This window comes from Callithrix jacchus, chromosome 15 (genome assembly GCF_049354715.1).
Source record: "Callithrix jacchus isolate 240 chromosome 15, calJac240_pri, whole genome shotgun sequence".
Lineage (NCBI taxonomy): Eukaryota > Metazoa > Chordata > Mammalia > Primates > Cebidae > Callithrix > Callithrix jacchus.
The window spans coordinates 99,614,456-99,626,600 of NC_133516.1; the positions used below are offsets into that span (position 1 = coordinate 99,614,456).

Sequence of the window (12,145 nt, forward strand, 5' to 3'; positions counted from 1 at the left end):
CTGCTATCAAGTTCTCTCTCCTCTGGATTCTATACAAATTCCTAAGATTCTTGTAACCCTTCCTTGATATTACAATTAAAGGCCTGTATTTTCTTTCTCTCTGAAAACATAACGCATACATCTGTACTTCGAGGTAGATAACACTAAGTGTTTTTGGACTTTTAAGAGGCTACTACAGAATGATATTTCTAAGTAGAAATACTAACATAGATTAGGAAAACTTTTAAATCTGTGAAAAGAGCTGGGAATATAATGGGATCCAAGTCTTAGATATGTTGTTTTACTACTAAAATTTGGCAAACTTTTCTTAAGTACATCTTTTCCTCATAATCTCTTCCAGGAAATTAAAGAAATAACAATGTACAACCTCACAATGAATTTTGCAGGTACAGTCATCAGAAAATACTATGACATCCAAGAGAAGGCTAATTTGAAGTATGAAAAATGCTTCTTTCAAGAAGAGATGTTAATTTAACACTGCTTATAATTCAGACCTAATAGAAATAAGTCTGAGCAATCCAGACTAGTCTAGTCAATAAAATTGTTACTCTCGTTGTAGACAATAATTTAAAGATTTCACTCCTAATCTCTCCATCCTCCACTACTTGCAAAAGTAACAGAGAATCTTTATTGTTAATTTTACTTTCTCAATTGGCTACACGTTTCATGAAGAGAAAGAAGATACCAAGGACAAAGGACATAAACCTTTTTCATTCCTTCTCCAAAAGAGAGAGAAACCATTATTGAAAATCTACTAAAAGCCATGAGCTTTATTTGTATTTTTTTCAACTTTTTTCTAGTAAGTATGTATTATCCTCATTTTACAAAAGAATAAAAGAGATTAAATAAAAACTTTCCGGCCGGGAACGGTGGCTCACGCCTATAATCCCAGCACTTTGGGAGGCCAAGGTGGGTGGATCACGAGGTCAAGAGATCGAGACCATCTTGGTCAACATGGTGAAACCCCGTCTCTACTAAAAATACAAAAAATTAGCTGGGCAGGGTGGTGCGGGCCTATAGTCCCAGCTACTCGGGAGGCTGAGGCAGAATTGCCTGAACCCAGGAGGCGGAGGTTGCGGTGAGCCGAGATCGCACCATTGCACTCCAGCCTGGGCAACAAGAGCGAAACTCTGTCTCAAAAGAAAGAAAAAAAAATACAAATAAAAACTCTCCTTAGGTAGACCCAGAAGTCAAATCCAGATGTGGTTACCAACCCAATGTTTTAAAACATGGTTTTAAAAAGTTAACGTAATATGGTAATTTTATAAACCAAAGAAGTCAATTATAATTTCATTAGGCAGAGGTTACCACTGCTCACGGTTTCTATATACATATATATATGTACACACACACACGCACACGTGTAAAAAAATCTTAAAGATATTCAGATATCTGAATCATTGTTTACAAATAGTTTGGTTTACTTTTTTTCACTTAACACACAAAAAATCTCTTCCCAAGTACTTATATATATTTCAGTAACTTTTTAAAAAGAATGCATATTATTTTACATGACTGTACCTTATACTGATTAACCAATCTCCTATTATTGCATATAGTTTCCAATTTTGTGCCATATTACTGTACATAAATCTTAGTGTACAACCTCATTTCTTTCAGATATATTGCCAGAAGTGAAACTTCTGTGTGTTTCATAACAATACATGCTTATTTAACAGTCACATCAGTTTGTGTTTGAATTATGGGGCCTCTCTTCTGAGAATGAATCTTTCTTCACACAACAGGCTTGGGCTCACTGTTCTTTCAGAATTCTCTCAGCTCTAACATGCTGATTAACTGTGGGTATTACACAAATTAATATGCGGTAGTTGATAGTAGCCTTTACTTTGAAGTAAAATGAAAACCCTGCCTAATTGAAGATGAACAGTGTTGTCTTTTGCTAGGGCTAATTATAAGCCTTTTTATTTGAAGTTTGAGAAAAGCATAAGGCTACTCTAACACATTATATCTTTTGGCTCGTTGAGATAAGTGAGATGAAATATAATACTTACAATAACAGTGAATATAATTTAATGGAGAGGCAAAATCATGTTCACTACTAAATACCTGCCAAATGCTCAGCTACTTAGTGGAAAATTAGTTTTTAATGACATAATGAAAGTGAAAGCCAATCCACTCTGTTGACTTTGAAAATGCCTCTCTCTAATGTAGTAGTGGACATCATGCAAAAAGTCCTTTGCTATGTATCCTGGGATTATCCATCATATTTTGAGGTATTGAGAAAATATAGATACTGGGTCCTTAGGGAAGTAGACAACTACAATACTACGTTTAGTTGGAAAGAAACTTTAGTTTCTCCTTCTTGGATTTACTTACTCCTTCTTGCAATTATGAAGGGATACTTGCAGCCCAACAGGCAAAATAGCTGGGTTTTAAGAGTTATGATACCTCTTATTCATGGTTAAGTGATAAGTTTTCTCTGGGGTAATTTTGAAATGTTTAAATGAACACAAGCATAAGTGAAACAGGCCTCACAGAGGCATCTGACGCCAGGAAGAAAGTCAATTCACTACAAATGCTTAACCAAGTGAGGCCGTATAAGGTTTCAAAGCGATTTGCATGTTCAAAATAAACCATCAGTTTTTGAGTTCACAACTTTTCCTCTCAATTTATGAAGTACACAGGCATACACTTTCAAGTATTTATCAGGCTTATCATTCACACTATAAAAAAATCAATGAAACATCTGCCTTTAAAAAAAAAGGCCATATTTTATATACACACATACAAAGTCTGGGGTGCAGTGATGCAATCACAGCTCACTGCACTGCAGCTTGAGGGACATGCCACCACACCCAGTTAATTTTTTTAAAAATTTTTTTGTAGAGACAAGGGTGTCACTTTGTTGCCCAGGCCAGTCTGGAACCCCTGCCTCAAACGATATGCCTGCCTAGGCTCCCAAAATTACGGGAATACAGGCGTAAGCAGTAACCAAGTTTTAATTTATTTTTAAAAGTTAATTATCTAGAATGTAAACTCAGTGAAGCCTGGAAATGTACAATTATTTTCTTAATCCAAAATACTTTATTATGAGTAATAAACATTTACTATTCATTGGTGATCACTGAGAGCCAAGGTAGTGATGACCCAAATGAATCGAATCTCATTATTTAAATAAGCAATTCTCAATTTAGAAGCTTGGGGTAGAAAAACAATATCCAAAGGGTCTTGCAGTTAAAGAAAATCAGTATGCTTAACGTACATATTTATTTTCTTAAAGTATAGAAAGCAAATCTCACATGCTTTGCTTGTAAGAATACGCACGAAAAGTACACGCTATATTAACTGTAAAACTATACGTACTATATTTTAATTTTGTGAATGATGTAAGTGATTTCATGTAGACTACTATTTTCAGTACATTATAACATTACCAAAATGTTCAATTTTCTACCTTTAAGTAAGAAAATAACCACTTGGCAACCAACCATCAAATTAAGAACTGATTCAAGTAAGAATTAGCAACAATACTAAAGCCAGCCGATGCAAGGTGGAAAAGAACCAGCATATATGCAAGTATCTGCCCACAAATGACTTATTACTTCCAAAGGAAAAAGTAGAATGTTACACTGAAGAAACTATTGTATTGGTGCAAGCAAATGGGTGAATATACTGATGCTGACAGTCAGTTTTTCCATATGACTACTTAAGCAAGAATTATCACATTGTTTGAGGGTTAGCTACGTAAGCAGAGGTTAATACACATGTTGACAACAGTATGCAGGAGCGGAGAGATGGACCTATATAGTTACAAGGTATTTACATTTTTATGTTAAGTGGTACAGTATTAACTCTAACTGGACTGCAATAGATTTTGCCAAAATTGATTTAAAAAGCAAGACCTAAATATATATTTTTTTATAAGTCATGAATTTTACATATAAACATACAGGTTAGAAGTAGACTAATAGAAAAATATGTATCAGGACAACAGAAAACATGAAAAAGATTAAGTGGCTATATTATCATCAAATAAAGTAGACTTCAGATAAAGATTACCAAGTATGAAAAGTCATTTCTTAATAAGTAAATGTAACATCTAACAGCAAAATTTAGACTAGTTTTGTAAGTACGTTTTATTGGAACACAGCCATGACTATTAATTTATGTATTGTGTGCTTTTGTGCCACAATAGCAGGGTTGAGTTGCTATGACAGAAACTATGTCTAAAAAGCCTAAAACATTTACTATCTGGCCCTTTACAGAAAATGTTTGCTAACTACTGCAAAAGATTAAGGCCCAAACAGGACACGTGTTTGGTACAATGACATATGCCAGTAGCAAAGTTGTAAATATAGTTCATAACTATCCGAAGGGAGGAAAAGAATAAGTAGATAGATCCTAAGAGACATTGACCTGATCACTTCCTAAGACACAGCGTACAGTTGCATTATTTTATTTTTATACTGACATTAAATTAACGACCAATTTAGTATAAACTTCAATCAACCAAATTTTATCAGAAGTGTCTCCTTTGTTCAAGTGGCCAGTGTAAACAGCAAAAGGAACTGTGTTGATGTATACTTTGGAGATAAACTCTCCCCAGTACAATTTTAAGAGGAAGTGAGTAACCCTAATGTAAGATACACTTCCTAAGTTTTGTTTTTTCCATTAGGAAATGGGCATGCATACACACATGGAAAACCCTGACTATGGTGGTGGTTCAAATTTGATTAAAATTATTTTTTAGAAAAAAAAATTTAGACACACTTTTGTTTTTTTTTAAATGAGGTACACAGTCCAACAAGAAAAGAAGTAACCAATATAGTAAAGGTATTAAGAAAAACAGAAACAATATGAAAGGTGCTACAAGAGACAGAAAGTGGTAAAGGATGAAAATTGGGACTCACCTTCAAAGCTGCAGTATGGACTTTCCTCTTTAGGGAGAAAAGATGAGAATAAACAGGTTAAAAATATATTTAAAAAGGGCTACTAATATATACATGGAGTCACTACGTAGATCTTCAAGAAAAGGCAAATTGAGTTCTTTAAATAAACACATACTTATGAGAATGGGATAGATCTGTATTTTCTAATAGGGTGGTTATGAAAACTAAGATGAAATAAAATTTTTAATTTTTTTTTTCAGTTGCACAGGCCACATTTCAAGTGCTCAATGCCCACTTGTAGCCACTGGCTATGGTACTAGACAGGACAGAACATTGCCATCATCACAGAAAACTGTATAGGGCAGCACTAGGACAGGCTGCTTCAAGATGTCTAAATCGTAAAGATAGATTGACTTTCCCTAGAGTTTTTGATTCATTCATTTATTTCCTTAACTTTTTGTACCTTTTATTTTATAGAACCTTCTGTTCTTCAGTCATATCTACCCACTTAAACTTTTTTATATTTGGTTGAAAATGCCATTTCAAAAGAGAAATAGAATGTACCTCCTCTTTAGAACAAGTAGTAATTTAAAATGTTTTACTCTGCATACTTGTTAAAAATTTCCAGAACTGTACAAAAAAAAATCTAAATTCACTTAAAGAGATACATGGTGAAGAAAATCAAGTAAAATTAATGACTGTAAATGGTAGAGCAATAAATTCAATCAAAATATTAATGTAAAAACTTTTCTTACACATAGTAGTTAGAGCATATGATTCAAATGAAAAGTACAGGACTCTTATACTTAAGAAAAAACCACAAAGATATTTAACCTATCCTTTAAAATTAAATGAATGAATTAAAAACTATTTAAGACAACATATTAAATGCAATTCATATCAGAATTAACGGTAAATAATATTTTTCTGAATATGTAGCAGGAATAGAATCCAAATTATCCTTATGTCAATCATGAGAAACTTTAATTATAGATGATATGGACCACTATGCAACATTTTAAAAAAAGAGAAAAGAAACTAAAGATACCTTACAAATAATTCTACAAGCTATTAGATTTTTTATGAGACAACTATGGTGTTAAATGTAATAATTTAAATGTAATAGTGTAACACAATAACAGTTTTCTAGTTTTTATACAGTTGATTACCATTGCATTTTTTTCAAATTTAGAAATTATGTCATGTCATGCAGTAATAAAAATTATTTTAAATTCATTAATATTTTCTTTTGTGCTTCTTTAGAGAAAAACTTCTCTAGCAGTATTATACCTTCTCTCTTTTTACTAATAATTATATTTTAAATTTATAATCTTAGCATTGTTATATCAAGAAAGTTTGGTCTTAAAGATCTAAATAATCACAAATGAGAATAATTAAGACAGGCAAAACAGAATAGAAAGCAACTAAGAAAAAGGAAAGAACCTGAGAAAAATAATAGAGGCTAAAAAGGATGTTCTACGTAAGAACTAAAGAAAGCCTTAAGCAATAAAAGCCAGAAACAAAAAGGAAAACTTAAAAAATTAAATTTCTAATTCAAAAAAGTCAAATAAAAAACATGCATCAGATCAGTTCTTTACTAAATTAGATAATAATATTTTATTGTTGTGAAGTCACAAATCCCCTACCCGCCCAGCTCCAATAGATAAATACATCAAAAATATCATTAGATTACAAATTCCAAAACGCCATAATGTCTATATACTGAGATTCACAGTTTCCGGATTTATTTTTCCACCACTTAAACTGTGGATCATTGCTATCATGTGGGACTGTTTGTTCAATTCTTCTTGCTGAAGTTTCACCAAGGACTCTTTCTCTTCCAAACAACCTTCTAATTGTGCCTTTTGAACCTCTAGGGAGGAAGCCTAAGGAATTGGGGTTGGAGGGGGAGGAAGAATTGAGAAGAAAAATAACTTTAATATTTTCTCTATACAGATATTTTAAGATGCTTTTTTTATTTGTATGATAACCATTTCAAGACACACTATAAATATTATCCTTCAGTTAATTCAATTATATGGTAAGTTTAAAATAAATAATCATTGAACAATGTAGAATTAATAAATTAATAATTTATAATTATAAATAATTTATAATAAATTAATAAATTAAGAATACACTTTCAACTTGTCTTAAGTTAATGCCAGCAGCTGAAATTTTGCAGAAAATGCCACATACTACATATTAAAATTACTAATAAGATCATCATATTAAAGAGGAACCAGAAAAATTGTAAATGCAGTACTAAATTTTATGCTTCTGTTACTCACGCTCTGTACTAGATCAGTGTTTTAATCCTAGTCTGTTCTCATCTTCCTGGTAGTAAATGAGCCAGAAAGTACAATTCATGGCTACCACTCAAGGTATGCAACCATGGTAATGTAGAAAGAACCATGGACTCCTATTCAGAATATATTAACTATTGATTCACTTATTAGCTGTGTGACTTTAGTAAGTAACCTCAGACCCAGTTTCTTCAGCTGTAAGTTGAAAATATTTATTAATATTTACATATTATATAATACTTGTTAAAGTGAAAATTATACAGCTACATATATATGACATCGAGAACTGGAAACCCCTTTCTGTATTCTTTGCACAGTTGAAAGTAGTAAGTGCTGACACAAAGTATCTGTTTAATGGTTTATTTTAGGAAATACATTGTGAAAACCTAGTAACAAACGATACTCAAGTGGCTCTGAGATCCTAATATCTTCTAAAAAATGTGCTAAAGAAATAGATCATTCATTTACCCATATTCACCCTGTTCACAACAGACTTTTTCATTTTACTGAAAATGAGAAATCGAACAGATTCTTACGTTAATGCTCAACTCTTTTCTTATCTGTTCTGTTCTGCTTAATTCTTTTCTAAGGATATCAACGGTTTCTTCCGTATCTTCCTTTTCTTTTTGTATGGTTTTAATCTTTTCTTCTTGTACTTTTGTTTTTTGATGCAAATCTTAAAAAAAAAAATCAGTCAGCTATATACTCAGAGGTATTACACTGACTACTCTGAAAAGGGTTAGTAGTTACTATAAGAGCAAAAGAAAAATAACTAGAACAACGAAGAGAAACTTATCACAGTATTCTATAGAAAATACCAAATCTCCGTGTCTTCCCTCCATCCTCTGTTCTAAATATAATATGCTTTATAGGTGAAGGGCAATCTCAGAGCATAAGGGTAAGAAAAGGGAGATCTGCAAGTATGCAAAATTGTATAGGTAGGCGCCTGCACTGTAGGGCAAGTGAGAACAAAACTGTTTTCCTGGATCATTCCTAATATACCATTAAGAGGCTAGCAGCTAAAAGTTACCTAATACTGCCACCTGCTGTTATGTTCCTTTAACGTTTTATTATTTTGAAAAGTGCAACACATAATCTTAAGTGATTTAATGAAGAAATAGAAAACTAAACACTCCAAGTTTTCACTTGTAAGTGGGAACTAAACATTGAGTACACATGGATACAAAAATGGAACAAACAGAAACTGCCGACTAGAGTTGGGGGCACTTGAAAATTACCTATTGCTACCTATTTGGTACTATGCTCACAACCTGGGTGATGAGATCCATACCCCAAACCTCCATGTCAGGCAATATACCCAGTGATACAGACCTGAACACATGCTCCCGATTCTAAATGTTGAAATTATTAAAAAATTAAATGTGCAACCATTTTTTTTTTTTTTGAGACGGAGTCTCACTTTGTCACCTGGGCTGGAGCGCAGTGCAGTGAACACAGCTCACGGCAGCCTTGGCATCACAGGTTCAAGTGACTCTCCCATTTTAGCCTCCTGACTAGCTGTAACTACGGGTGCCCACCACCTGGCTAGATTTTTGTCTTTTTTGTAGAGATGGGGTTTTACCATGTAGCCTAGGCTGGTCTCAAACTCCTGAGCTCAAGCAATCTGCCCACCTTCATCTCCCAAAGTGTTGGATTACAGGCATGAGACACTATGCCTGGCCAATTTCCTATAGCTCCTATATTTCAAAAAAAGGTACTGCTTTTTCAGCTTGATCAAACTGAAATGCTTTTGTAAAATATTATGGCAAGAAAAGGGAAGAAGTCATTTCAAATGTGATTAAGGTTTAAAACAATAAGGGAAGTAGAAAATAAAAAAGCAAATGAAACTACTCATGCTTCCAGCAGAAATACATTAAAAATAGACAATGTATTAAATAAGAAGCCACTTACTTGCTAGCTTATATTCTCTGTCTGTTAGCTGATTCTGTAACTCTTTTCTCTGTTCTTCTTTCTCTATTAATTGGGCAATACTCCTGAAGTTATTTAAAAAAGAAGAAAACATTAATGACCATATGTCATTTTTGACTTTTTCTCCCTAACAAATATTTTAAAACAAAATTTCTTTTTTTATTTTTTTAAGATGGAGTCTCGCTCTGTCACCCAGGCTGGAGTGCAATGGAATGATCTTGCCCTCACTGCAATCTCCGCCTCCTGGGTAGCTGAGATTACAGACGCCCACCAAAATGCCCAGCTAATTTTCATATTTTTAGTAGAGATGGAGTTTGGCCATGCTGGCCAGGCTAGTCTCGAACTCCTGACCTCAGATGATCCACCACTCTGGTCTCCCAAAATGGTGGATTATAGGTGTGAGCCACCATACCCGGCCTTTAAAACAAAATTTCTATGAACAGCAATTGCCTGCAAATTCCACCAAATGTATATCTTATATCTAAAATAACTAATAATTCTCTTAATTTTATCAATAAAAACGTGTTCTATATAGAAAGAGAATCATTTTATTTTTGAAGAACCGCACATATTCAGAATATAAGGGTAGAGATTTTACTTTTCATTTTGTTCCTTAAGTGACTCATTCAACTTTTTCACTGTCTCAATTTGTTTATTCAGAGAATCACATGTGATCTGTAAATCTTTATTCTTCTTTTCAGTACTTTCATTTCTGAAAAGACAAGAAAATGAGTTGGCACAATTATGGAGGAAAATATATGAAGGAGAAAAAGAAACTCGCAGTGTTTTCTTTACAATTTCTTCTAACCAAATTATGTATGCTGAAAGAGAAGGAATGTTACGAACAGACAAGACAGAAATAGAATTTGATCAACTCTAAAAGGCCGTAAATACATGTTTTAACTATGTTTTGGTTGACTGATGTAAAAACTACAACGAAATAGAAATGTGTGCAACATTATCCTAATATTTATGGATATAAAGCTTTATTTTACAGATGATATTGCCTTACATAATTTGCTCTAAGTAAGTTTAGGGTTCTTTATTTGTCTCCTTAACACTCTGCATCTAATGGTCTTATTTTATCTGCAAAGTAAACAGAAAAAATCCTTTCTAAAGTGATACTTTGATACTCAACTACCATAAGCATAAAATGTCATTTTTATTTCACTAAGTACCAAGATTTTTAAAAAGCAACCCAAAAACCAAACCAAACAAACCAAAGCAACAAACAAACAAAACCAACAGCCAAATGTGGCCAGCAGTTTTTGTATATAATCCATACAGGATTTTTAACAATCTGAGTTTGAGCACCTTTAGAGAGGCCGGACCATTACAATGACCTTTTCCCTAGCCAGCTTCGTTTATGTTACACATTTGTCCATTCAAGGAATTTCAACTTTTGGCTCCTAAATCACTAGCTGGAACATAAGCAGGTCTTAGAAACCACATATCTTTCTTGGACCCTGCTTATATTCTCTTCGGTTCTCTATGTGAGACATAGCAGGGACCCCCTTTTTCTGGAGGCCTGAGGACCTCAAACTTGGAAATAAAGGAAAATCCTGAGTTCATTCAAGGGAAATTCCAAGGTCTAGCAGGCCCTAGAAGTAAATAAGTAACTTGTTAAACAGGAAGGTAATAGTAGCCTAAATCAATAGTTAACAAACTTAAGAGTACCAGAGAGGCTTGATTCCTTACAGAGCTTAAGGATAACAACTTAACATATGTCCCTGAGTCGTATTTCTGAGACCTGGACCCTCCCTGAGAAACCCCCTGACCAGATCCATTGGCAAGTAGACCTCAGATAAGGGGGAAATGAAGGCTGAATTGTAACCATTGTCCTTTGTTCTAAGTTACCTTCTCAGGGTCTTGAAGAAAGTCACTCTCCCTAGCTAGTTAACATTTTTCTACTCATCCCAAATTTTTAAACAAAGCTGCTCTACCTTAACAAACTACAAATCAAAAAATCTCTGAGTCTACCTATGACCTATAAGCCCCTGCTTCACAATATCCTGTCCTTTAAGCTTAAACCAATGTGTAACCTTTAACTATTGATTTATGATTTTTGCTGTAACTTTTCTGAAATTTTCCCCTACCTTTAAAGCTATTGGAGAGGTCGGGATTTCAGCATTTTGCTGCCTGGTCCTCTTTACTTGGCACCCTGCAATAAAAACCTTTTTTTCTATCACTGCAAACCTTGGTGCAGATACCTGGTTTTACTATACGGAGCAAGCAGACCCCATTTCAGTTCTGTAACTTATTTTCTTCACTGCTGAAGTTCTCAACCTGACTTACTGCTAATGCCACACTTTATCAGTGGTGCCTCAAACAGTCAGACTTTGTAAAATGTTGCTGGGGAAAATATCCTGTTAAAAAATCACTTCATCATCATTTTCTAGATATTATTCATTTCTTATCATTCATTATTATTGATGGACAAATAAGCATATGTACCATACCAAGCTAAAATTTTCTATCTCTGTATTAACAGCATGGGACAATCTTAAAATATAAAGCAATAAACAACTTCCTCCACAGTGTTTCTACTTTTACAGGTTGGTAGAAAATGTATAATTGTTCCTGGTCTTCCCTGTAATTCAGAAGTTTTAAAACTGGCCTAAAAAGATAAAAGAGTTTATAAGGGAGGAAAAACCAAACTTTGTTAGTAGGGACACAAATTGGTACAGGTTGAGCATCACTAATTTGAAAATCCAAAATCAGTGCAAAATCAGAAGTGCTCCCAAATCTTAAACTTTTTGAGTGCTACCATTGTGTTCAAAAAGGATATTCAACCTGTCATATTTTGGAGGAAAATTTAGAAATATCTATCAAAAATTTAAATATACATACCCATTAACTTAGCAATTCACCTGTAAGAACTTATTCTACAGATATAATCACACATATAAGTAAACATCAATGACATTAAGAGATGAGTTAAACACGTACACCTAAATTTCCATTCTATTAGGCCGAATGATAAGAAATTGCCAATATTCAACTACTTTCAATCTGCAGAATGACTATTCAACCTAATACTAATTTGACTACTACATCTAT

At 33.5% G+C, this 12,145-nt stretch overlaps 1 protein-coding gene across 3 annotated transcripts in view; it reads right to left on the minus strand.

Annotated features, from left to right (window-relative positions):
* Positions 1-3,217: 3,217 nt before the first annotated feature.
* The window catches only part of CIP2A (cellular inhibitor of PP2A), a 44,732-nt gene continuing 35,804 nt past the window's right edge, over positions 3,218-12,145 (minus strand). For all 3 annotated transcript variants that reach the window (XM_002758847.8, XM_008982516.6, XM_035274387.3), the window contains 4 exons: positions 9,684-9,797; positions 9,068-9,150; positions 7,693-7,832; positions 3,218-6,736 (listed from right to left, as the gene is read on the minus strand). In XM_002758847.8, coding sequence (XP_002758893.2) covers positions 6,566-6,736; positions 7,693-7,832; positions 9,068-9,150; positions 9,684-9,797 — 508 coding nt within the window. In that variant the 3' untranslated portion in view covers positions 3,218-6,565. The remainder of the gene's footprint in view (positions 6,737-7,692; positions 7,833-9,067; positions 9,151-9,683; positions 9,798-12,145) is intronic.